The 23,514-nt window shown below is 40.6% G+C and overlaps 1 protein-coding gene across 1 annotated transcript in view; it reads left to right on the forward strand.

The window, feature by feature from the left end:
• Nucleotides 1-23,514, forward strand: part of FHIP1A (FHF complex subunit HOOK interacting protein 1A) — a 105,490-nt gene that overhangs the window by 49,370 nt on the left and 32,606 nt on the right. The window contains exons 5-7 of the mRNA XM_070757818.1: nt 741-899; nt 6,902-6,988; nt 20,313-20,480. Coding sequence (XP_070613919.1) covers nt 741-899; nt 6,902-6,988; nt 20,313-20,480 — 414 coding nt within the window. The remainder of the gene's footprint in view (nt 1-740; nt 900-6,901; nt 6,989-20,312; nt 20,481-23,514) is intronic.

Raw genomic sequence — 23,514 nt, forward strand, 5'->3', positions numbered from 1 at the left:
TATGGGCATATGTGTGTTTCTGTGTTTAAAAAACAAGAATTATTTTTGTCTTTTTATCTTTGTAATAAAGGCAGATTGTTGGATGAGTGAAACTCATTTTAAAAGAACTATCTAGCCTATTATTTTGAAATAAAGAGATACGTAAAAATGTAAATTGCGGGAGAAAATTGTCAAAATTTAGGAAAAAAGATTTTCACATTCTATATTGTCCATATCTGATGTGTTTCCTGGATAATATGGTTGTTTACAAAGATGAACATTGAGAAATATAAATCAGATAAATAGACTTCTATAAGGAGCCATAGTTGCATCATAGAGATTGTGTTTCTGTTTGCTATTTAAATGTTTGATCCAGTTATCACAACTATGGAAATGTTGTAACATGAAGTAAATAGCCATCAAGCCCCTTACTACTTTTCTATTGTTGATTAAAAAAAAGTCCTGCAAGCTGTTGATTATTTATTTTGCAAATATTTCAACAGGGAAAGTTATCTTTGCATTAATTTGTTTGGAAATACTTTTCATGTGCTAACATTATGTGCATATAAATCTGCCATTAGCCTAAAGTCTGATGCTATTCAACAGCATAATAGCAATTATTGGGAGGAAGTATTTTAGATTACTGGAATTAACCTCGCACAAACTGAAAACATATTCCTATCAAAATTCTATTAATTTCTGTTTAAAACAAAACAAAAAAATCTGTATTTCTTGTCTTTTCTTTCTCTTTCATCTTGCAGGTGCTAGCAACTGGCTTAAGTGGTCTATATTCATCTTTGCCTACAAAGCTGGAAGATAATGGAGAAGAATGGCACTGTCTTCTAAAAGATGACTGTTTACTTTCTCCAGCTCTTGTACAATTTATGAATTCTTTTGAATTCTGCAATGCGGTAATTCAGGTACTGGATCAGAGAAAAGACTTACAAATGGAAGTAGTATTTTAAAATAGTAGTATACAATTTTGTGGATATTTAGAAAAAAATGGGTTATTTATTTTATATGTATGATATACCAAATAATGAATATCAGTGTAAATTACATTTTGTTAATATATAAGTGAAATACAAGCTTCTTTTGAGGAGTCCTGGTGGAACAGTAGTTAGAATGCAGTACAGTGTTCCCTCGCTTTTTGCGGGGGATGCGTTCCGAGACCGCCCGCGAAAGTCGAATGTCCGCGAAGTAGAGATGCGGAAGTAAATATGCTATTTTTGGCTATGAACAGTATCACAAGCCTTCCCTTAACCCTTTAAACCCCTAAATTGCAATTTTCCATTCCCTTAGCAACCATTTAGATTATTACTCACCATGTTCATTTATTAAAGTTTATTAAAAAAATATTTATTAAAGGCAGACGAAAGTTTGACGATGACATATAACTTCATCAGGTGGGAAAAACCGTGGTATAGGGAAAAAACCCGCAAAGTATTTTTTTAATTAATATTTTTGAAAAACCGTGGTGTAGACTTTTCGCGAAGTTCGAACCCGCGAAAATCGAGGGAACACTGTATTGTGATATATAAGCCTGAGCACTATTGGTATGATTGTTACAAAATTTAACAATTTACCATGTATTTATAAGCAACTTTTATTGCAAAATAAAATACAGTGGTACCTCAAGATACGAACCCCTCGTCTTACGAACAACTCGAGATACGAACCCTGGGTTCAGAAAAAATTTGCCTCTTCTTACGAACTTTTTTCATGATACGAACGCCAAACCCGAACTTCCGGGTTGGCTTTGGGAGGTTGCTGGGAAGCCCCCCAGCCCGGCTGTCACCTTTTAAAACAGCCAAGCAGCTCCCCAGCAGTCTCCGAAAGCGGTTTGCTCTCCATGTGTCCTCAACCTTTCACGGAGGGTTTTCCACCTCTCCTCTTCCCAGTTTGCTCTCCGTGTGTCCTCAACCTTTCACGGAGGGTTTTCCACCTCTCCTCTTCCCAGTTTGCTCTCCGTGTGTCCTCAACCTTTCACGGAGGGTTTTCCACCTCTCCTCTTCCCAGTTTGCACTCCGTGTGTCCTCAACCTTTCACGGAGGGTTTTCCACCTCTCCTCTTCCCAGTTTGCTCTCCTGTGTGTCCTCAACCTTTCACGGAGGGTTTTCCACCTCTCCTCTTCCCAGTTTGCTCTCCTGTGTGTCCTCAACCTTTCACGGAGGGTTTTCCACCTCTCCTCTTCCCAGTTTGCTCTCCTGTGTGTCCTCAACCTTTCACGGAGGGTTTTCCACCTCTCCTCTTCCCAGTTTGCTCTCCTGTGTGTCCTCAACCTTTCACGGAGGGTTTTCCACCTCTCCTCTTCCCAGTTTGCACTCCGTGTGTCCTCAACCTTTCACGGAGGGTTTTCCACCTCTCCTCTTCCCAGTTTGCTCTCCTGTGTGTCCTCAACCTTTCACGGAGGGTTTTCCACCTCTCCTCTTCCCAGTTTGCTCTCCTGTGTGTCCTCAACCTTTCACGGAGGGTTTTCCACCTCTCCTCTTCCCAGTTTGCACTCCGTGTGTCCTCAACCTTTCACGGAGGGTTTTCCACCTCTCCTCTTCCCAGTTTGCTCTCCTGTGTGTCCTCAACCTTTCACGGAGGGTTTTCCACCTCTCCTCTTCCCAGTTTGCTCTCCTGTGTGTCCTCAACCTTTCACGGAGGGTTTTCCACCTCTCCTCTTCCCAGTTTGCTCTCCTGTGTGTCCTCAACCTTTCACGGAGGGTTTTCCACCTCTCCTCTTCCCAGTTTGCTCTCCTGTGTGTCCTCAACCTTTCACGGAGGGTTTTCCACCTCTCCTCTTCCCAGTTTGCTCTCCTGTGTGTCCTCAACCTTTCACGGAGGGTTTTCCACCTCTCCTCTTCCCAGTTTGCACTCCGTGTGTCCTCAACCTTTCACGGAGGGTTTTCCACCTCTCCTCTTCCCAGTTTGCTCTCCTGTGTGTCCTCAACCTTTCACGGAGGGTTTTCCACCTCTCCTCTTCCCAGTTTGCTCTCCTGTGTGTCCTCAACCTTTCACGGAGGGTTTTCCACCTCTCCTCTTCCCAGTTTGCTCTCCTGTGTGTCCTCAACCTTTCACGGAGGGTTTTCCACCTCTCCTCTTCCCAGTTTGCTCTCCTGTGTGTCCTCAACCTTTCACGGAGGGTTTTCCACCTCTCCTCTTCCCAGTTTGCTCTCCTGTGTGTCCTCAACCTTTCACGGAGGGTTTTCCACCTCTCCTCTTCCCAGTTTGCACTCCGTGTGTCCTCAACCTTTCACGGAGGGTTTTCCACCTCTCCTCTTCCCAGTTTGCTCTCCTGTGTGTCCTCAACCTTTCTCTCCTCTTCCCAGTTTGCTCTCCATGTGTCCCCAACCTTTCATGGAGGGTTTTCCACCTCTCCTCTTCCCAGTTTGCTCTCCATGTGTCCTCAACCTTTCACGGAGGGTTTTCCACCTCTCCTCTTCCCAGTTTGCTCTCCATGTGTCCTCAACCTTTCACGGAGGGTTTTCCACCTCTCCTCTTCCCAGTTTGCTCTCCATGTGTCCTCAACCTTTCACGGAGGGTTTTCCACCTCTTGAAAGGTTGGGGACACATGGAGAGCAAACTGGGAAGAGGAGAGGTGGAAAACCCTCCGTGAAAGGTTGGGGACACATGGAGAGCAAACTGGGAAGAGGAGAGATGGAAAACCCTCCTTGAAAGTTTGAGGACACATGGAGAGCAAATTGGGAAGAGGAGAGGTGGAAAACCCTCCGTGAAAGGTTGAGGACACATGGAGAGCAAACTGGGAAGAGGAGAGGTGGAAAACCCTCCGTGAAAGGTTGGGGACACATGGAGAGCAAACTGGGAAGAGGAGAGGTGGAAAACCTTCCCTGAAAGGTTGGGGACACATGGAGAGCAAACTGGGAAGAGGAGAGGTGGAAAACCCTCCGTGAAAGGTTGGGGACACATGGAGAGCAAACTGGGAAGAGGAGAGGTGGAAAACCCTCCGTGAAAGGTTGGGGACACATGGAGAGCAAACTGGGAAGAGGAGAGGTGGAAAACCCTCCGTGAAAGGTTGGGGACACATGGAGAGCAAACTGGGAAGAGGAGAGGTGGAAAACCCTCCGTGAAAGGTTGGGGACACATGGAGAGCAAACTGGGAAGAGGAGAGGTGGAAAACCCTCCGTGAAAGTTTGAGGACACATGGAGAGCAAACTGGGAAGAGGAGAGGTGGAAAACCCTCCGTGAAAGGTTGGGGACACATGGAGAGCAAACTGGGAAGAGGAGAGGTGGAAAACCCTCCGTGAAAGGTTGGGGACACATGGAGAGCAAACTGGGAAGAGGAGAGGTGGAAAACCTTCCCTGAAAGGTTGGGGACACATGGAGAGCAAACTGGGAAGAGGAGAGGTGGAAAACCCTCCGTGAAAGGTTGGAAACACATGGAGAGCAAACTGGGAAGAGGAGAGGTGGAAAACCCTCCGTGAAAGGTTGGGGACACATGGAGAGCAAACTGGGAAGAGGAGAGGTGGAAAACCCTCCGTGAAAGGTTGGGGACACATGGAGAGCAAACTGGGAAGAGGAGAGGTGGAAAACCCTCCGTGAAAGGTTGAGGACACATGGAGAGCAAACTGGGAAGAGGAGAGGTGGAAAACCCTCCGTGAATGGTTGAGGACACATGGAGAGCAAACTGGGAAGAGGAGAGGTGGAAAACCCTCCGTGAAAGGTTGGGGACACATGGAGAGCAAACTGGGAAGAGGAGAGGTGGAAAACCTTCCCTGAAAGGTTGGGGACACATGGAGAGCAAACTGGGAAGAGGAGAGGTGGAAAACCCTCCGTGAAAGGTGTGGGACACATGGAGAGCAAACTGGGAAGAGGAGAGGTGGAAAACCCTCCATGAAAGTTTGAGGACACATGGAGAGCAAACTGGGAAGAGGAGAGGTGGAAAACCCTCCGTGAAAGGTTGAGGACACATGGAGAGCAAACTGGGAAGAGGAGAGGTGGAAAACCTTCCCTGAAAGGTTGGGGACACATGGAGAGCAAACTGGGAAGAGGAGAGGTGGAAAACCCTCCGTGAAAGGTTGGGGACACATGGAGAGCAAACTGGGAAGAGGAGAGGTGGAAAACCCTCCGTGAAAGGTTGGGGACACATGGAGAGCAAACTGGGAAGAGGAGAGGTGGAAAACCCTCCGTGAAAGTTTGGGGACACACAGGAGAGCAAACTGGGAAGAGGAGAGGTGGAAAACCCTCCGTGAAAGGTTGGGGACACATGGAGAGCAAACTGGGAAGAGGAGAGGTGGAAAACCCTCCGTGAAAGGTTGGGGACACATGGAGAGCAAACTGGGAAGAGGAGAGGTGGAAAACCCTCCGTGAAAGGTTGGGGACACATGGAGAGCAAACTGGGAAGAGGAGAGGTGGAAAACCCTCCGTGAAAGGTTGGGGACACATGGAGAGCAAACTGGGAAGAGGAGAGGTGGAAAACCCTCCGTGAAAGTTTGAGGACACATGGAGAGCAAACTGGGAAGAGGAGAGGTGGAAAACCCTCCGTGAAAGGTTGGGGACACATGGAGAGCAAACTGGGAAGAGGAGAGGTGGAAAACCCTCCGTGAAAGGTTGAGGACACATGGAGAGCAAACTGGGAAGAGGAGAGGTTGGGGGGGGGTGCTGGGAAGCCCCCCAGGCCGGCTGTCACCTTTTAAAACAGCCGCGGGGCCAGCCGAAAGCCGTTTTTTTTGCGGGGGGTTTTTGGTTGCACGGATTAATTGACTTTACATTGTTTCCTATGGGAAACAATGTTTCCTCTTACGAACCTTTCGTCTTACGAACCTCCTCCTTGCACCAATTAAGTTCGTATCATGAGGTATTACTGTACTAGAAGAGCCCTCCACTCTTCTACTCGCAACAGAATACCCTACACAACTAGACTTACAATCCTAGGTTTAGAAAGCTTAGAACTATGTTGCCTTAAATACAACCCAAGTATAACCCATAAAATCATCTGCTACAACATCCTTCCTGTCAATGACTACTTCAGCTTCAACTACAACAACACACGAGCACACAACAAACTTAAAGTAAACGGCTCTAAACTCGACTGCAGGAAATACGACGTTAGTAACCGAGTAGTTGATGCATGGAACTCACTACCAGACTCTGAAGCATTATCACCTAACTCCCAAAACTTTACTCTTAGATTATCCACTGTTGACCTCACCCGATTCGTAAGAAGTAAGTAAGGGGCGTGCATAAGTGCACCGGAGTGCCTTCCATTCCCTGTCCTAATGTTTCTCTTTTACTAGTATCATATATATAAATATTATTAGATATTTGTATACCACCAATACGTACTTGACAAAACAAATAATGGAGTTTTTAAAAAACTCCATTATGTATTTTTATTTTGTCAATGCTGAAGAAATAGCCTTTAATTGAGATAATGGAAAGTCATTAAATGATTAGGAATAGACTGAAGTAAGGCATGTTGGGAAGGATATTTTAGAATTTTGTAGGGAAATGAATGACAAACTACAGAATGTTAAAACCTGCTAAAAGCATTTATTTCCGATAAAAATAATTTAAAAATTGCTTGGGTTGCACATAAGTCTCACACAGCTAATGGAGTTGGTTGGTTGGTTGGTGTCTGGAAATCCATCTCTCGTTTTTTAATTTTTAATTTTAATATTTTTTGTTTCTAACTGCTTTTTCTAAAACAAATGTTTATATACAACTTTTATGCTTTTGTGTATATTTGTACACTGATCAGAGTCACTTTCTGAGGAACATGAGCAGTTTCTAAATGTGATATATACATGCTGTAAAACTTTACATTTGCAAGTGCAGATGTTGGACCTAAAGAAAATTTGAAATATAGATGTAGTATACTCATCAAGTTCAGCTTCTTTTAAATTTATGTTTAAATTGAACAGCGGGAAAATAAATGCTTATTTATTATTTCTTCTCTTTTTCTTTTCATTTTTAGGTGGCACATTCTTTGATTCGTAACCAGCTTGTGAATTACATTTATAATGGATTTTTGGTTCCAGTTATGGCCCCAGCTCTCCATAAGGTTAGTGATAAATAATATAATTTAATGAATCAAAAAGCTAAATTAATATAAATTCAATATTTGGGATATGAACTTGGTGGAGAATGCAAAAGCAGAAAATTAGATTAGATTAGATTTATTGGATTTATATGCTGCCCCTCTCCGCAGACTCGGGGCGGCTCACAACAGTGGTGAAGAACAATACATACCGTGTTTCCCCGAAAGTAAGACAGTGTCTTACTTTCTTTTTATCCCCAAAAGCCCCACTATGTCTTACTTTCGGGGTATGTCTTATATTGGAAAAAAATTGTCGAATTTTTTGTTTTAACCATAAAATTAACATTTATTAACAACCTGAACAGACGGAGGCGGCAGACGTGGTGACATATGGAGGGGGGGCGGCGCGGAAGTGGGCAGGAGGCGGCGCTCATTAAGATCAGAGGGAGGTGGCAGACGCGGCGACGTATGGAGAGGGGGACGGCGCAGGCGTGGGCAGGAGGCGGCGCGCAGTTAGATGAGAGGGAGGCGGCAATACCCCCGTGTTTCCCCGAAAGTAAGACATATGTCTTACTTTCGGGGTACGGCTTATATTAGCCGACCCCCCTGAAACCCCTGATACGTCTTACAATCGGGGGTGTCTTACTATCGGGGAAACAGGGTAGTAACAAATCTAATATTTAAAAATCTAGGCTACAGTTTTAGATTAAAAAGTCCAAAAAAAGAAACCCCAACACACAACACACAATTGAATCATACACAAAAACTACATGGGCAAGGGAGAGATGCTTCAATTCCCCCATGCCTGACGGCAGAGGTGGGTTTTAAGAAGTTTACGAAAGGCAAGGAGGGTGGGGGCAATCCTGATCTCTGGGGGGAGCTGGTTCCAGAGGGTCGGAGCCACCACAGAGTTTGGTATTGTGGTTAAAGCATGAGGTGAGAAATCAGGAGACTGAGTTCAAGTCCTGCCTTGCTCACAAAGGTTGCTTGGGAGATGGGCCCATCATTTTCCCTCAGCCCTAGAACAGGGGTATCAAACTCGATTTTATTGAGGGCCACATCAACTTGTTTCACTTGGGGGGGGGGTGTATGCGTGGCCAGAGTGAGTGTGGCTAGGTTTTTTTTAAAATAAAGTTTATTAATTAACAAAGAGTAAGAGGGGGGGGAGGAGGAGGGGGGTACATAAATTCAAATGGGGCAAGGGTATTTATTACATAGTATTGTATTTCAAAATATATATCTTACATTGCGACAAAAATTCAGTGTTCACATTTGTATCTTATTGCTATCAATAATTCATTTATCTATCTTATCATGTGAATTAGAACCTATCAGGATGATAAATGTTAGCAAGGATAGTGAAAGGCGTATTTGTAGAAAAGTAAGTAGAAAGGTAGGATTAAGATTGTATCAAGTATTTAGGAAAAGAAAAGTATAAGGAGTAAAAAAGTTAAATAAATAAGGGAGGGTGGAGGGGAAGGTCTGCCTAAGTAGCAGAAGTTATCAGGAGATACGACAAAGTATATTGATATATTATTGGGTGTATCAGTAATATATCAGTAATGAAAAAAAAAGTGGAAAAATAAAATAAAATATATTTATATCTATGTAGTAAATATTGAAAGAGAAAGAGTGTGGCTAATTTAAGGTCACTCATGTTGGAGGCATCTATCCCAGGCATGTTTAAATTCAGTTACTGTGGATTTACCAACCACGTCTGCTGGAAGTTTGTTCCAAGGATCTACTACTCTATTATTTCACTGAAAGAGTAGTAGATGCTTGGAACAAACTTCCAGCAGACGTGGTTGGTAAATCCACAGTAACTGAATTTAAACATGCCTGGGATAAATATATATCCATTGTAAGATAAAATACAGGAAATAGTACAGTATAAGGGCAGACTAGATGGACCATGAGGTCTTTTTCTGCCATCAGTCTTCTATGTTTCTATGATAGGCAATGTGCCAGTGAAAACGGGCCCCTGAGCTCTGTTTTCAGTCACGACAATCTCCTGCAGCCCTCTGCCAACAAAAACAAAGCTTGTGGGGGCCTCACGTGGCCTCCCTGAGCTCCATTTTCGCTGTCAGAGGACTGTAGGAGGCCATCGTGCCTGAAAACGGAGCTCCATTTTCACTGGCAGAGGCATCACAAGCCAATCCTTTGCTGTTTCCACGGCAGCCCTGTGGACCAGATCTAAGCAAACCCCTAGAGTTTGACCCCCCCTGCCCTAGAAATAAGGCAATGGAAAACCTTGCAGAGAAAATCGCAGACTTGCCCAGGCAGCCTCCCAAGAACCTGACGCAAACAAATGAAAGGGAAAAAAACAAAAAAAAGTAGTAAGTGGCTTCCCTTCCGCAGAACTAAGTGTTCTTTTAAAATTTGATGAATGAGATGTCAAATGGATAATATCTCAAATCATAAGGTGGCATGTTTTTAATACCGAGGCTTTTAATATATTTTTGGCAACAATGCAGGTATACTGCATTATAGCAGTAATGTGTAATTTCATTATGCAAGAGGCTTGACTAATACAACCTGGATTACAGAGGTAAGAACAAAATGAACCTAATATGAAAGGTTTGTTCATACATAGTGTTCTGTCGGGCTCTCTGGTAGACTCCTCCCAAAAATTCACAGGAACAAATTTCAGACACACACACACGTTTGAAAATTCAAAACAATGTTCTTTATAATGAAAATTCACTTAAACTAAGCCCTCTTTTGGTATAGCAAAGAGCACTCGTCTCCAAACAAACTGGTAATTTGTACAAGTCCCTTATCAGTCCTGTGATACTTAGCTTGCAGCCGTGAGGCAATTCACAGTCCTTCTTCTTTCACAAAGTGAAACACACTTTGCTCTGGTTTAGTTTCAAAGCGGGGAAAAATCAGCACACAAAAGGTCAAAGTCAGTAAAGCAGTCATGAAACACAACGATCAGATAATCCTCCACAATGGCCAAACCCACAGGCTGCTCTTTATAGCAGCCTCACTAATTACCACAGCCCCACCCAACCACAGGTGGCCTCATTTTCTTTGATAATAATCTCTCAGTTGTTGTTGCCTATGCATCGCTCTCCGCATGCGTGGCTGTATCATTAACTCTTGTTCTGAATCCAAGGAGGAGCTAGATAATTGACCTCCTTCTGAGCTCTCTGCCCCACTCTCCTCCTCCCTGTCACTCATGTCTTCTTGGTCAGAGGAGCCTTCATCAGCAGATTCCACCGGGGGGGGGGGCACAACAGGCCTGCAGCATGTGGATGTCTCCCCCACATCCACAGTCCTTGGGGCAGGAGCTGGGCCAGAACTAACCACAACACATAGGTTCATAATTCTACCTCTTGTCCTGATATTTCTCTGATATGTTGAACTAAGGACAAATGCTTGTTTCACTTGAAGATTTTAATAAAACAGGCGTTCACTTTTTGTTGAATGTCTCCATTTATATGCAGAGCTTTCATTAGCTCTTAATTATTATGTACTCTTATTTTCTATAAGGGTAGTGAAACCTTTCTTTGTTTCTAATAAAGCCTTTTTTATTCTTAGAAAAAGGTAGGTTGGTAAGTAATTCCATCTACCTTGTCTCTTTGAGTATTGTAAGTCTTTTATTTACTTTTTTAAAAACTTGAAATAAATGAAAGATCACTTTAATAACTAACATAGTTAATTTAAAAATATATGGATCTTCTTGACAAAGGATTTCTTGACAAAGTTCATTGTTAATTATGTGCTCATCTTTTTTCTCAACATGTTTTGAATCTATTGCCTAAATAAACATGTTGTTCTCCAGATGGCAACCCATAAACATAACAAGCTAGACGGGAAATTTAAATTAGAAGCTAGCAGTTACCTCAAATGTAGATTGATAGTTCAAAATATATTCTTGTAGCATAAGCAATTCAGCTATTAAAAGCTAGCATGTAATAACGATTTAAGAAAATATTTAGGGATAACTTGCTATTCAGAACATTAATAAAAATCTTTAATTTTGCTTATCTTACTTTCTAATTCTCAAAATGTGCTATGATACCCACTTATTAGTTATTTAGTAATTTTTCAGTCTCCCTTTGTAATTGTAAACTTATTGGATCTAAATAGATTGCATGCTTGTGTGCCCCCTAACACTGTCTAAAGGGGAAAATGTAAATAATATACTACACAGAGACAAAACTTGTAAAAAGTGAAATTATGTTTATATGTGTGTGTGCTTGTTTGTTTGTTTGTTTTGTTTTTTTAGTTTTAAAAAGTACAGTTGATAACAAAAATGTCTTAATATGGAGTAGAAGTGTACAACAAACTAGAGAGTGGTGTCCTTGTGTATATGTCATACATTTATTAAATGGCGAACTACTGATAGGTGGTACGTAAATATATCTAATACTCCACCCTCCTGTTCTCTTCCCTGGAAGAGAGGGATGAGAACAAGTGGCCAAGCTCACCCAATTGTCTTTTGTACCTAAGGCAGGAGTAGAAACATAGAAACATAGAAGACTGACAGCAGAAAAAGACCTCATGGTCCATCTAGTCTGCCCTTATACTATTTCTTGTATTTTATCTTACAATGGATATATGTTTATCCCAGGCATGTTTAAATTCAGTTACTGTGGATTTACCAACCAAGTCTGCTGGAAGTTTGTTCCAAGGATCTACAGTACTACTCTTTCAGTGAAATAATATTTTCGCACGTTGCTTTTGATCTTTCCCCCAACAAACTTCAGATTGTGCCCCCTTGTTCTTGTGTTCACTTTCCTATTAAAAACACTTCCCTCCTGGACCTTATTTAACCCTTTAACATATTTAAATGTTTCGATCATGTCCCCCCTTTTCCTTCTGTCCTCCAGACTATACAGATTGAGTTCATTAAGTCTTTCCTGATACGTTTTATGCTTAAGACCTTCCACCATTCTTGTACGCCGTCTTTGGACCCGTTCAATTTTGTCAATATCTTTTTGTAGGTGAGGTCTCCAGAAATGAACACAGTATTCCAAATGTGGTCTCACCAGCGCTCTATGTAGCGGGATCACAACCTCCCTCTTCCTGCTTGTTATACCTCTAGCTATGCAGCCAAGCATCCTACTTGCTTTTCCTACTGCCCGACCACACTACTCACCCATTTTGAGACTGTCAGAAATCACTACCCCTAAATCATAATCTCCTGGTTTCTAACCTGATACTGTAACCGGTAGTGGGTTGCACCCAGTACGGCTGGGATTGGGGTTCCGGTAGCAGAAATTGAGATGCACACGCATTTCTGCACTCCTGGCGCCCGGACCTGCATGAGTTTGGTTTCAGCACATGTGCAGCACACAAAATCTCACGCAAGGACGCTCTTGCGTGTGAGATTTCACCAATTTATGCCGCGGTTTTTTGCTTCTGCTCATGCGCGGAAGCAAAGAAATTGCAAAAAATCGGTAAAATCTCACATGCAAGAGCGTCCTTGTGCAAGATTTCGCTTGCTGCACATGCTCAGAAGCCAAATCTCGCACCAACAGGCAGACGGTCCCGGAGAGCGTACTGGTAGTGGCTGGTAAGTGCAATCCCCGCCTGACTGTAACCAATAAACCAAACTACCCTTTTTATTTATTTATTTATTTATTTATTTATTCATTCATTCATTCATTCATTCATTCATTCATTCATTCAATTTTCATGCCGCCCTTCTCCTTAGACTCAGGGCGGCTTACAACATGTTAGCAATAGCACTTTTTAACAGAGCTAGGCTATTGCCCCCACAATCCGGGTCCTCATTTTACCCACCTCGGAAGGATGGAAGGCTGAGTCAACCTTTAGCCGGTGATGAGATTTGAACCGCTGACCTTCAGATCTACAGTCAGCTTCAGTGGCCTGCAGTACAGCACTCTACCTGTTGCGCCACCCCGGCTCCTTTTGACAGTGTCCCCTCCCTAATAATGGTATTGATTCACTGATATTGGTAGAGAGGATCTGTAGGAAGTGAATGGGGTTTTGTAAATGAAAAAAGTGTGTTTAAAGTACCTACTACTGAGAGATTTTAATATAAGGGATATGATTGCAGTCTTACATTTTTCCCCGCACAAAATAAATATTACAATTTTCAGAGCTGTTAACTTCTAATAATTTATTAAATAAAAAGTGGGCTCAGTTTATTATTTCCACACTCAGAGCAATTTTGAATACACACTGCTTTTATCATTTATTTCATCTTTAAATACATTAGCTAGAGAAGGTGAGTTTCTGCCATCTAGTGGATTCAAAGTAAAGCCAGGATACAGCCCTCAACCCCAGGATTAAGATTATACTGTATTTACTAGAGTAAGAATATAAATCTTCCTTTATTGTTTAGTCCCTCTCCCCTAAATATTAATTAAAATATACTCTGTCCTGGTCAGACCTCAATAAGGTCTGTGTCAAGTTCTGAATGCAAAAACAAAAATTAAAATTAAACTATACAGATTGAGTTCATTAAGTCTTTCCTGATACGTCTTAAGCATAAAACGTATCAGGAAAGACTTCATGAACTCAATCTGTATAGTCTGGAGGACAGAAGGAAAAGGGGGGACATGATCGAAACATTTAAATACGTTAAAGGGTGAAATAAGGTTCAGGAGGGAAGTGTTTTTAATAGGAAAGTGAACACAAGAACAAGGGGACACAATCTGAAGTTAGTTGGGGGAAAGATCAAAAGCAACATGAGAAAATATTATTTCACTGAAAGAGTAGTAGATCCTTGGAACAAACTTCCAGCAGACGTGGTTGGTAAATCCACAGTAACTGAATTTAAACATGCCTGGGATAAACATAGATCCATTGTAAGATAAAATACAGGAAATAGTATAAGGGCAGACTAGATGGACCATGAGGTCTTTTTCTGCCGTCAGTCTTCTATGTTTCTGTGTTTCTAAAGTAAACTTCTGATTATTAATGCTCAGAAAGGATAGTGACAGTAGTAGGAAGTTAAAAGGATAGCTCCCAAATTAGTAAAAGATCTGAAATCTAAGACCAGGAGGAATTGTTAAAGGATCTATTAAACCTACAAAAAAAAGCTGATATAATAGTCTTCAAATATCTTACAACAAGGGTTGACATAAAGAAAGGGGAGTGAATTAATACATACAAATGAGTACAGTAGGACAATAGGCATGTTTATGCACGTCCCGCCTGACTGCACTGTTCACCCATTCTGACAGTCTCAAAATGGGTGAACAGTGCAGTCAGACGGTAGGGAAAGCAAGTAGGATGCTTGGCTGCATAGCTAGAGGTATAACAAGCAGGAAGAGGGAGATTATGATCCCGCTATATAGAATGCTGGTGAGACCACATTTGGAATACTGTGTTCAGTTCTGGAGACCTCACCTACAAAAAGATATTGACAAAATTGAACGGGTCCAAAGAAGGGCTACAAGAATGGTGGAAGGTCTTAAGCATAAAATGTATCAGGAAAGACTTAATGAACTCAATCTGTATAGTCTGGAGGACAGAAGGAAAAGGGGGGACATGATCGAAACATTTAAATATATTAAAGGGTTAAATAAGGTCCAGGAGGGAAGTGTTTTTAATAGGAAAGTGAACACAAGAACAAGGGGACACAATCTGAAGTTCGTTGGGGGAAAGATCAAAAGCAACATGAGAAAATATTATTTTACTGAAAGAGTAGTAGATCCTTGGAACAAACTTCCAGCAGACGTGGTAGATAAATCCACAGTAACTGAATTTAAACATGCCTGGGATAAACATATATCCATTCTAAGATAAAATACAGAAAATAGTATAAGGGCAGACTAGATGGCCCAGGAGGTCTTTTTCTGCCGTCAGAGTTCTATGTTTCTATGTTTCTATGTCCCCTTAGGGACCTCTTAAGAAATGCACAAGGCCCACGGTTGATAATTTAAGGTAAAAGATATGGGAGTTACAGAAACAGGATCAGGTACAGTAATTTACCAACTCTATTGCAGTCTTGTTTTCTGCAATCAAGATTAGAGCACATTACATTTAGTTTGTATCTATTGATAGCCCTAGTGTTATTGCGGTTGAAGTTAAAGTAGTTGTTAACAGGTAGGATGTTAAGATAGATGATCTTGTGTACTAAGCTTAGGTCGGAATGCAGACAATATAGTTCATGGTTATCCAGGCCTAAAATTTCAAATCTACTGGAATAAAGAATTTTATTGCAAGCAGAGGAGTGAGGGGTTGAAATGAGGATCGATGTAGACATTTATAGAAACGATGGGAGAGAATGGGCAGGTTGTCAGCCCCTGAATCAGGCTGTTATATGATGTGAGGATGTGTTTTTTTGATAGGAGTCTCAACAGAACCAGCATACTCATCTTTCTGTGCAATCTTGTATTCAGCATGGGACTGGACTATATTAGTCTAGTGACATCTAAAAGAAAACTTTTGGGATAGACCGCTTCTTTATAACCTGTCCTCATGTGCCACAAAACTTCATTATAAAGGCATTTATAGTTTATGTATGGTATGTTGTGTGTATGTTTTTTAAATTATGGGTTTTTAGTTTTTTTAAATATTAGATTTGTATTGTACATTGTTTTCTACTATTTCTGTGAACTGCCCCGAGTCTATGGAGAGGGGCGGCATACAAATTTAATTAAATAATAATAATAATAATAATAATAATAATAATAATAATAATAATAATTATTATTATTATTATTATTATTTCTGATCAATAATACAAACAGAGTCACTGTTGTCTCTGGCTATCATCTGTACATATTTATATTTTTAAAGATTTATTTATCTGTTTTGGTCTGTCACATCAACTAACATAAATGAAAGAATACTTTAATATTGCGCTAATTTGCCTAGAATTCTATGCCCCAGAAAGGAAATTACTCTTAGTTATGAAAATAGTTTTTTCATTAACTGTTACAACTTTTGTTTGCTGAGCACTTTTTTCTGATACTGTTTAGTTTTAACTCAAAGGACAAACTGTCTATTATTTATTTATTTAATAGATTTGTATGCTGCCCTTCTCCGAGGACTCGGGGCAGCTAAAAATATATAATATAACAGTACAATACAACGGGAAATCTAATTAAATTTAAAATTGCAATCTAAAAATCCAATATTTAAAAACAATCATACCAGTTCAATCATACAACATATATCTCATTTTGTTGGCCAGGGGGCTGGGACCTAATTGCCCCAAGCCTGGAAACATAGGTGAGTCTTAAGACTCTTATGGAAGGCAAGGAGGGTGGGGGCAGTGCGAATCTCCAGGGGGAGCTGATTCCAGAGGGCCGGGGCCCCCACAGAAAAGGCTCTTCCCCTAGGCCTCACCAAGCAACATTATCTGGCTGATAGGACCTGTAGAAGGCCAACTCTATGGGACCTAATTGGTTACTCAGAAAGCAGTCCCGCAAGTAATCTGCTCTGATGCCATGTAGGGTTTTATAGGTCATTACCAGCACTTTGAATTGTGTCCGGAAACCAATCAGCAACTAATACAGTCCTCGGAGTGTTGGAGAAATATGGGCATGCCTAGGGAGGCCCATGACCACTCTCGCGGCTGCATTTTGCACGATTATTCCCAGTTAAGTATGAATTATTTGCAGAAGAATTTTTTAATAGAAAAATAAATATAAATTTCTTCTTCTACTAGTATATAGAATTAATGTAAATACATTATTATGCAAATTATATAAAGTGATACAAATATTATTGCTGTAATTACATGCAAATTATATAAATTAATACAAATGTTACTATTATTATATTTACATCATTATGGAAATTATGTAAATAATTACAGTTAAAATATATTTCTAGATAGTTCTGAACTTTCAGTCGGCAATTGGGGCCAGCTTTCTGGTTTCAAGTTTTTTTAGTTGTAAGTCAAGGCCCAATTTTTTGCAGCACCTGTCATTGATTAATTTTATATATTACTTTAAGAATCTTATGTATTTGACCATTGTTTTTCAAAGATATTCTACAAAGGTGCCCCTGGCTTTCATTTTTCGTATGTTATTTCTATATTTTTATTTATTGACTTTTCATCTCAGGTTAATCAGGGCCTTGTAATCTTTGTTGTGAAATAGATTTTTCAGATGACCTTCTTCCTGTTTGAATGGTTAATTTGTAATATAACATACAACTTTCAATATTACTAATTCTCAAAGCCTCATACAAATGGCAACTATGCAGATACAGAATATTCCATGAGGAATATTTTTACATATTTTTAATAAGACTTCATTGGCAAAGATAAGAGTTTATTCTCGAAGCTAAATTTAAATGCATATCCAAGCTCCATGCATTCCCAAGTAATTTTGCAAGAATGAAGTAAAAGCATTTTTTTTCTGCTGAGTACATTCTGTGTTATACCTCTGCAGTTGCTCCACTGCTAGATTGCTTATTGAATAAATGTTTTCTCTATTAGCAAGATTCTAGGGACTCAGCTTCTACAAGAAATCTTATAAAATAATATATTTCCTGCAGAGGACATACTACTTGAGTTAATGCTCCTCTGATAAAATCTATATCTTGGTGGATCTACTTATAATGGATATTTAAACAGAAGTTTAAAAATGTCTGTAATTGACAATATTTGCATGAGACCATAGTTACTTTTAAATCTGAGACTTGATTTCTGAACTTTTCATATAAGCATATCATTTATATTTTTATGAAGATAATGTCACAAAGATCAGTCCCAAAACTTACTTTTAATTTACTAACTGCACTTTACATGGCTTAGAAGCCTTTACAGTTGAGCAGTGTACCTGTTTTACCTCCTGATATGTCTTCATAATAATTTAAATTTGTTATATAATAACATATTTTTATTAAAAGCATAAATATCTACCATGTGTGAATGAGATATATGAAGTGTATAACATAGAATAGAATAGAATAGAATTTTTATTGGCCAAGTGTGATTGGACACACAAGGAATTTGTCTTGGTGCATATGCTCTCAGCGTACATACAATAAAATATACATTTGTCAAGAATCATGTGGTACGACACTTAATGATTGTCATAGGGGTCAAATAAGCAATGAAGAAGCAATATTAATAAAAATCTTAGGATATAAGCAACAAGTTACAGTCATACAGTCAACATGGGAGGAAATGGGTGATAGGAATGATGAGAAAAACTAGTAGAATAGAAGTGCAGATTTAGTAGAAAGTCTGACAGTGCTGAGGGAATTATTTGTTTAGTAGAGTGATGGCATCCAGAAAAAAAACCTGTTCTTGTGTCTAGTTGTCTTGGTGTGCAATGCTCTGTAACGACGTTTTGAGGGTAGGAGTTGAAACAATTTGTGTCCAGGATGTGAGGGGTCAGTAAATATTTTCCCCGCCCTCTTTTTGACTCGTGCAGTATACAGGTCCTCAATCGAAGGCAGGTTGGCAGCAATTGTTTTTTCTGCAGTTCTGATCATCCTCTGAAGTCTGTGTCGGTCCTGTTGGGTTGCAGCACCAAACCAGACAGTTATAGAGGTGCAGATGACAGATACATTTCTATGGCATTTTCCTGCGGACATTTGAGTCTTTTGAGATTCAAAAGTGTCTAAATAGCTAATAGTTTTTGGTATTTAAATACGTAGTCAATACACTCCTTTTCAACTATTGATAACTACCAGTAGTGGGTTCTTGCTGGTATGGCTTATGTGTGTGTGTGTGTGTGTATGTATGTATGTATGTATGTATGTATGTATGTATGTATGTATGTATGTATGTATTTGACTTCAGGGTGGCTTACAATAATAATAGAAATACAAATACAAATAGATACAGAACAATAAAAAGAAGTTGAACATAATCTAAAACAATAAAACCCCGGATTAAAAGAAACCCATGAATTATAAAGCAGTCATAATCCCATACATACATACCATTCATACAGTGTGGCCCTGTCAGTTGTTAGTTCATGGCCCCCCAGGCCTGCCGACAAAACCAGGTCTTTATGGCCTTACGGAAGGCCAGTAGGGTGGGAGCAGTACAGACATTGGGGGCTGGTTGGTTCCATAGAGCCGGGGTGGCCACAGAGAAGGCCCTCACCATGGTCCTGCCAACCTGCATTGCTTTATCGATGGGACCTGGAGGAGGCCAACTCTGTGTGTTCTTATTGGTCTCTGGGAGAGCAATTGCCGCAGCTCTGTGACTCTGGCACATAAGCGCATGTTCAATGAAATTTTGCTTCCTGCACCTGTGCAGGTAGCAAAATCTCGCACGGGAATGCACGTGCGAGCATGTTTCAGCAAGTTTTATTGCTTCCGCGCATGCAGTGTACTGTGTCATCTTGGACGCATCGTCGGTCTAATGCAGGGGTCCCCAAACCTGGACACTTTAAGACTTGTAGACTACAACTCCCAGAATTCTGGGAGTTGAAGTCCACAAGTTTTAAAGTTGCTATGTTTGAAGACCTCTGGGCTAATGAATAGCAGTTCCAAAACAGAATTTTTAAGGATCCCCAACTTATTTGTGGCATGGGTTAGTTACTTTCATTCTTGATTTTCTACCATAGTAACAAGGCCTTTTCGTTTTCATTTTTAAAAATTTATTTTTACTACCTTCTAATCCCTTGTTTTGGGGCAATTGAATGGAGCTGAGTACAGTGGTACTTCATGATAGGAACTTAATTGGTTCCAGGAGGAGGTTCGTAATGTGAAAAGTTTGTAAGATGAAACAATGTTTCCCATAGGAATCAATGTAAAAGCAAATAATGCGTGCAAATCCTTCAGGAAAATCCCAAACTTTAGAAGGGAGGCGAACAGAGGGCAGGGAGGAGCAGCTAAAGGGGGCGGGTGGAAGAAGCAAGGCTAGGCTATAGGGTGAGTGGGAAGGATGAAAGGCAAGGGGGGCGCCCCTCCCTTTTCTTTTTTCAAAAGACACCCTTTCAGTGCCTGCAAGCACGCTGTTCTCCTAGTTTTTAAAATGCAGTCTTTCCCCCTCCAAGCTGCCCCTCCCTTTTCTTTCTTCAAAAAAGGGGGAAAAAAGAAACCCCTTCATCCCAGCAGCAGCGGCTTGGGTTCGTAAGGTGAAAATAGTTCAGAAGAAGTGGCAACAAAATCTTAAACACCAGGTTCGTATCTTGAAAAGTTCGTTAGAAGAGGCGTTCGTAAGATGAGGTACCACTGTATTTATTGGCTAGATTAAATCATTGAAATAAATAGTCACGCACTTGCTATAATGTAAAAAAGCTATATATACTGTTGTTAGGTTGTTATGATTGTGTTGAGCTTCTGTTTTTATCTTTGTGACGTCCCTATGTTTATTTGTGTTATAATTTGTTTTTGTAATTTGTTTTACATACTACTTTTTAAACTAATTTGTCAAACATTCAGGATATTCTAAAAATTTAAACAAATCTGAATTTTGGTATAGACTATAATAATTATTCACTTTTAGGTGACAGTGGAAGAAGTGATGGCTACAACTGCATACCTGGATCTCTTTTTGCGGAGCGTTTCTGAGCCAGCTTTACTCAAGATATTTCTTCGTTTCATCCTCCTGCACCGTCATGAGAATGTACATATCTTGGATACTCTTGCAAGCCGGATAAATACTCCATTTCAGGTGAGCAGGAGGGAAGTCTAGTCCACTGTTTCCCGTTCTTACTGAAATTGTTTTAGATATATGTTCAACTTATAAACATTGATAAAGGAAATTTTTGAAAAACACAAATCAAATCCGTGTTTTCAAGAAACAATCTCATGGTACACAAGAAAAAAGCAAAGCAAAAGGAAAAAAATAAATTGAACTTAGATCTCTTGTGAGTGTGAAGGGACTCGAGACTGATGGTGCATTTGATCTCTCCCTCAAGCTTAGCCTGGTCTTCTTCTACAATATTAGGACAACAATTGGTGTGTTGTGTGTCCCCCCCCCCCGCCGAATGGCCCTGAAAGATGAAAGCATTTGAGCAAACATCCAGAAGAGTATTAAGATAACTTTGCTGCTGAAAATTATTTGAAATTCAGAATACAGTTGTACCTCTACTTACGAACTTAATTCGTTCCGTGACCAGGTTCTTAAGTAGAAAAGTTTGTAAGAAGAAGGAGTTTGTAAGAAGAATTGTATTTCTTCACCCAGAGGGTCGTTGGTTTATGGAATTCACTTCCAGAAGAGGTCGTGACAGCTGTCAGCCTTGATAGCTTCAAGGCAGGATTAGACAGATTCATGGATGCCACGTGTATCCGTGGTTATTGAAACGGATGTCCATGTGCCGCCTCTATGTTGGTTGAGGCAGGCAGGATTCTCTTGAGTACCATTTGTTGGGGGTCAAGGGAAAGGGAAGGTTTTGCCTTCTCTTTCTGCTGAAGATCCCCATATACAATTGGTAGAATGCTGGACTCGATGGGCTTTGGCCTGATTCAGCATGGCTCTTCTCATGTAAGCAATTTTTCCCATAGGAATCAATGTAAAAGCAAATAATGCGTGCGATTGGGAAAACCACAAGGAGGGTGGAGGCCCTGTTTCCTCCCAGGAGATTCCTAGAGAAGCTCCACGGAGGCTTCTCCCTGCCTTTTCTGGCCCTGTTTTCTCAGGAGATTCCTAGAGAGGCCCTACTGAGGCTTCTCCATGCCTTTTCCGGCCCTGTTTCCTCCCAGGAGATTCCTAGAAAGGCCCCACCAAGGCTTCTTCCTGCCTTTTCCGGTTACAGTTTCGTAGGCTCGGGTTTATAAGTGGAAAATGGTTCTTGAGAAGAGGCAAAAACATCTTTAACACCTTTATCTAGAAAAGTTCTTAGAGGCGTTTGTAGGTAGAGGTACCACTGTACTTGTACCTGAAAAAGAAGTTTGAATAACAAGAATATGACCTGCAGGAATATAACTGAAATAAATAAATGAGTAATTATAGAGTAGATTGTTTAATCTGATGCTAACCATACAAAATGTTTATAAACTATTTTTCTCTAAATGACATTGAACATTTATCAAAATTCCAGATTTACAATGAAAATCTTTAAATTGGGACAAGCAGCCTACAGGCTAAATTTCCAGCATCCCATTTTGTGGCCTCACAAACAGTAATCAATAATCACCATCAAAATTTGGCAGACCAGTTCCTTTCAGTGCTATAATTTGCTGTATTTGTTTTCATTTTACATTTAATAGGTTAAATAGGGATATATCAAGCTTCTGCTAGGTTTAGTGCCTATATCTAATCTTGAAATTCTTCCAGCTCCATCTCAAAATTCAGATTTGCCAGTAAAATAATATCGTTTACACCATTGACCACAAAAGAATTTAAATCACATCCAAAATTATGTTATTCATTTTTCTTCTGTATTTCTACACAAGTACCATATTTTTTGGTGTATAAGACGCACCAGTGTATTAGATGCACCTAGATCTTAGAGGAGGAAAACAAGGAAAAAGGTATTCTGAACCAAACGGTGTAGTATAAAATACCAATATAGCAGAATACTTTTTACAAACTTCAAACTTGACCGCTTTTCGCACAGTTTAGCAGCGGCGGCTGGTGCCAGCTGCCAAACCATGTGAAAAGCTGCCGCCGCAGGACTACAAAAAGGCTGCTGCTGCCACCGCTGCTGACCACCACCCAACTCCCCTCCCAAGCCATATTATTATTATTATTATTATTATTATTATTATTATTATTATTATTAATTAGATTTGTATGCCGCCCCTCTCCGCAGACTCAGGGCAGCTCACAACAGTGATGAAAAACAATATACAGTGATACTTTGTCTTACAAACGCCTCATCATACAAACTTTTCGAGATACAAACCCGGGGTTTAAGATTTTTTTGCCTCTTCTTACAAACTATTTTCACCTTACAAATCCACCGCCGCCACTGTGATGCCCCGCCTCCGGACTTCCGTTGCCAGCAAAGCACCCGTTTTGGTGCTGCTGGGATTCCCCTGAGGCTCCCCTCCATGGGAAACCCCACCTCCGGACTTCTGTGTTTTTGTGATGCTGCAGGGGAATCCCAGCAGGGAAATCCCAGCAGCACAAAAATGGGTGCTTTGCTGGCAATGGAAGTCTGGAGGTGGGGTTTCCCATGGAGGGGAGCCTCAGGGAAATCCCAGCAGCGCAAAAATGGGCGCTTTGGCTGGCAAAAGGGGTGAATTTTGGGCTTGCACGCATTAATCACTTTTCCACTGATTCCTATGGGAAACATTGTTTCATCTTACAAACTTTTCACCTTAAGAACCTCGTCCCGGAACCAATTAAGTTTGTAAGACAAGGTATCACTGTATATTGACAAATCTAATAATTTAAGATCTAAAATAGCAATTGTACATTTTAAAAATCTAAAAACAAGGAACGCCAATATAAAAACCATACATACAGTCATATCATGCACAAAAACTACATAGGCAGAGGGAGATGTCTCAGTTCCCCCACGCTTGACGACAGAGGTGGGTTTTGAGGAGTTTGCGAAAGGCAAGAAGGGTAGGGGCAGTTCTAATCTCTGGAGGGAGCTGATTCCAGAGGGTTGGACCCGCCACAGAGAAGGCTCTTTCCCTGGTCCTGCCAGATGACATTGTCTTATACATATTCAATGTATAAGATGCACCCAGGTTTTGGTGCACTTTTTTAAGGTAAAAAGGTGCATCTTATATACCAAAAATACAGTATATTT

The sequence above is a fragment of the Erythrolamprus reginae genome, chromosome 7 (assembly GCF_031021105.1).
Source record: "Erythrolamprus reginae isolate rEryReg1 chromosome 7, rEryReg1.hap1, whole genome shotgun sequence".
Taxonomy (NCBI): Eukaryota; Metazoa; Chordata; class Lepidosauria; order Squamata; family Dipsadidae; genus Erythrolamprus; species Erythrolamprus reginae.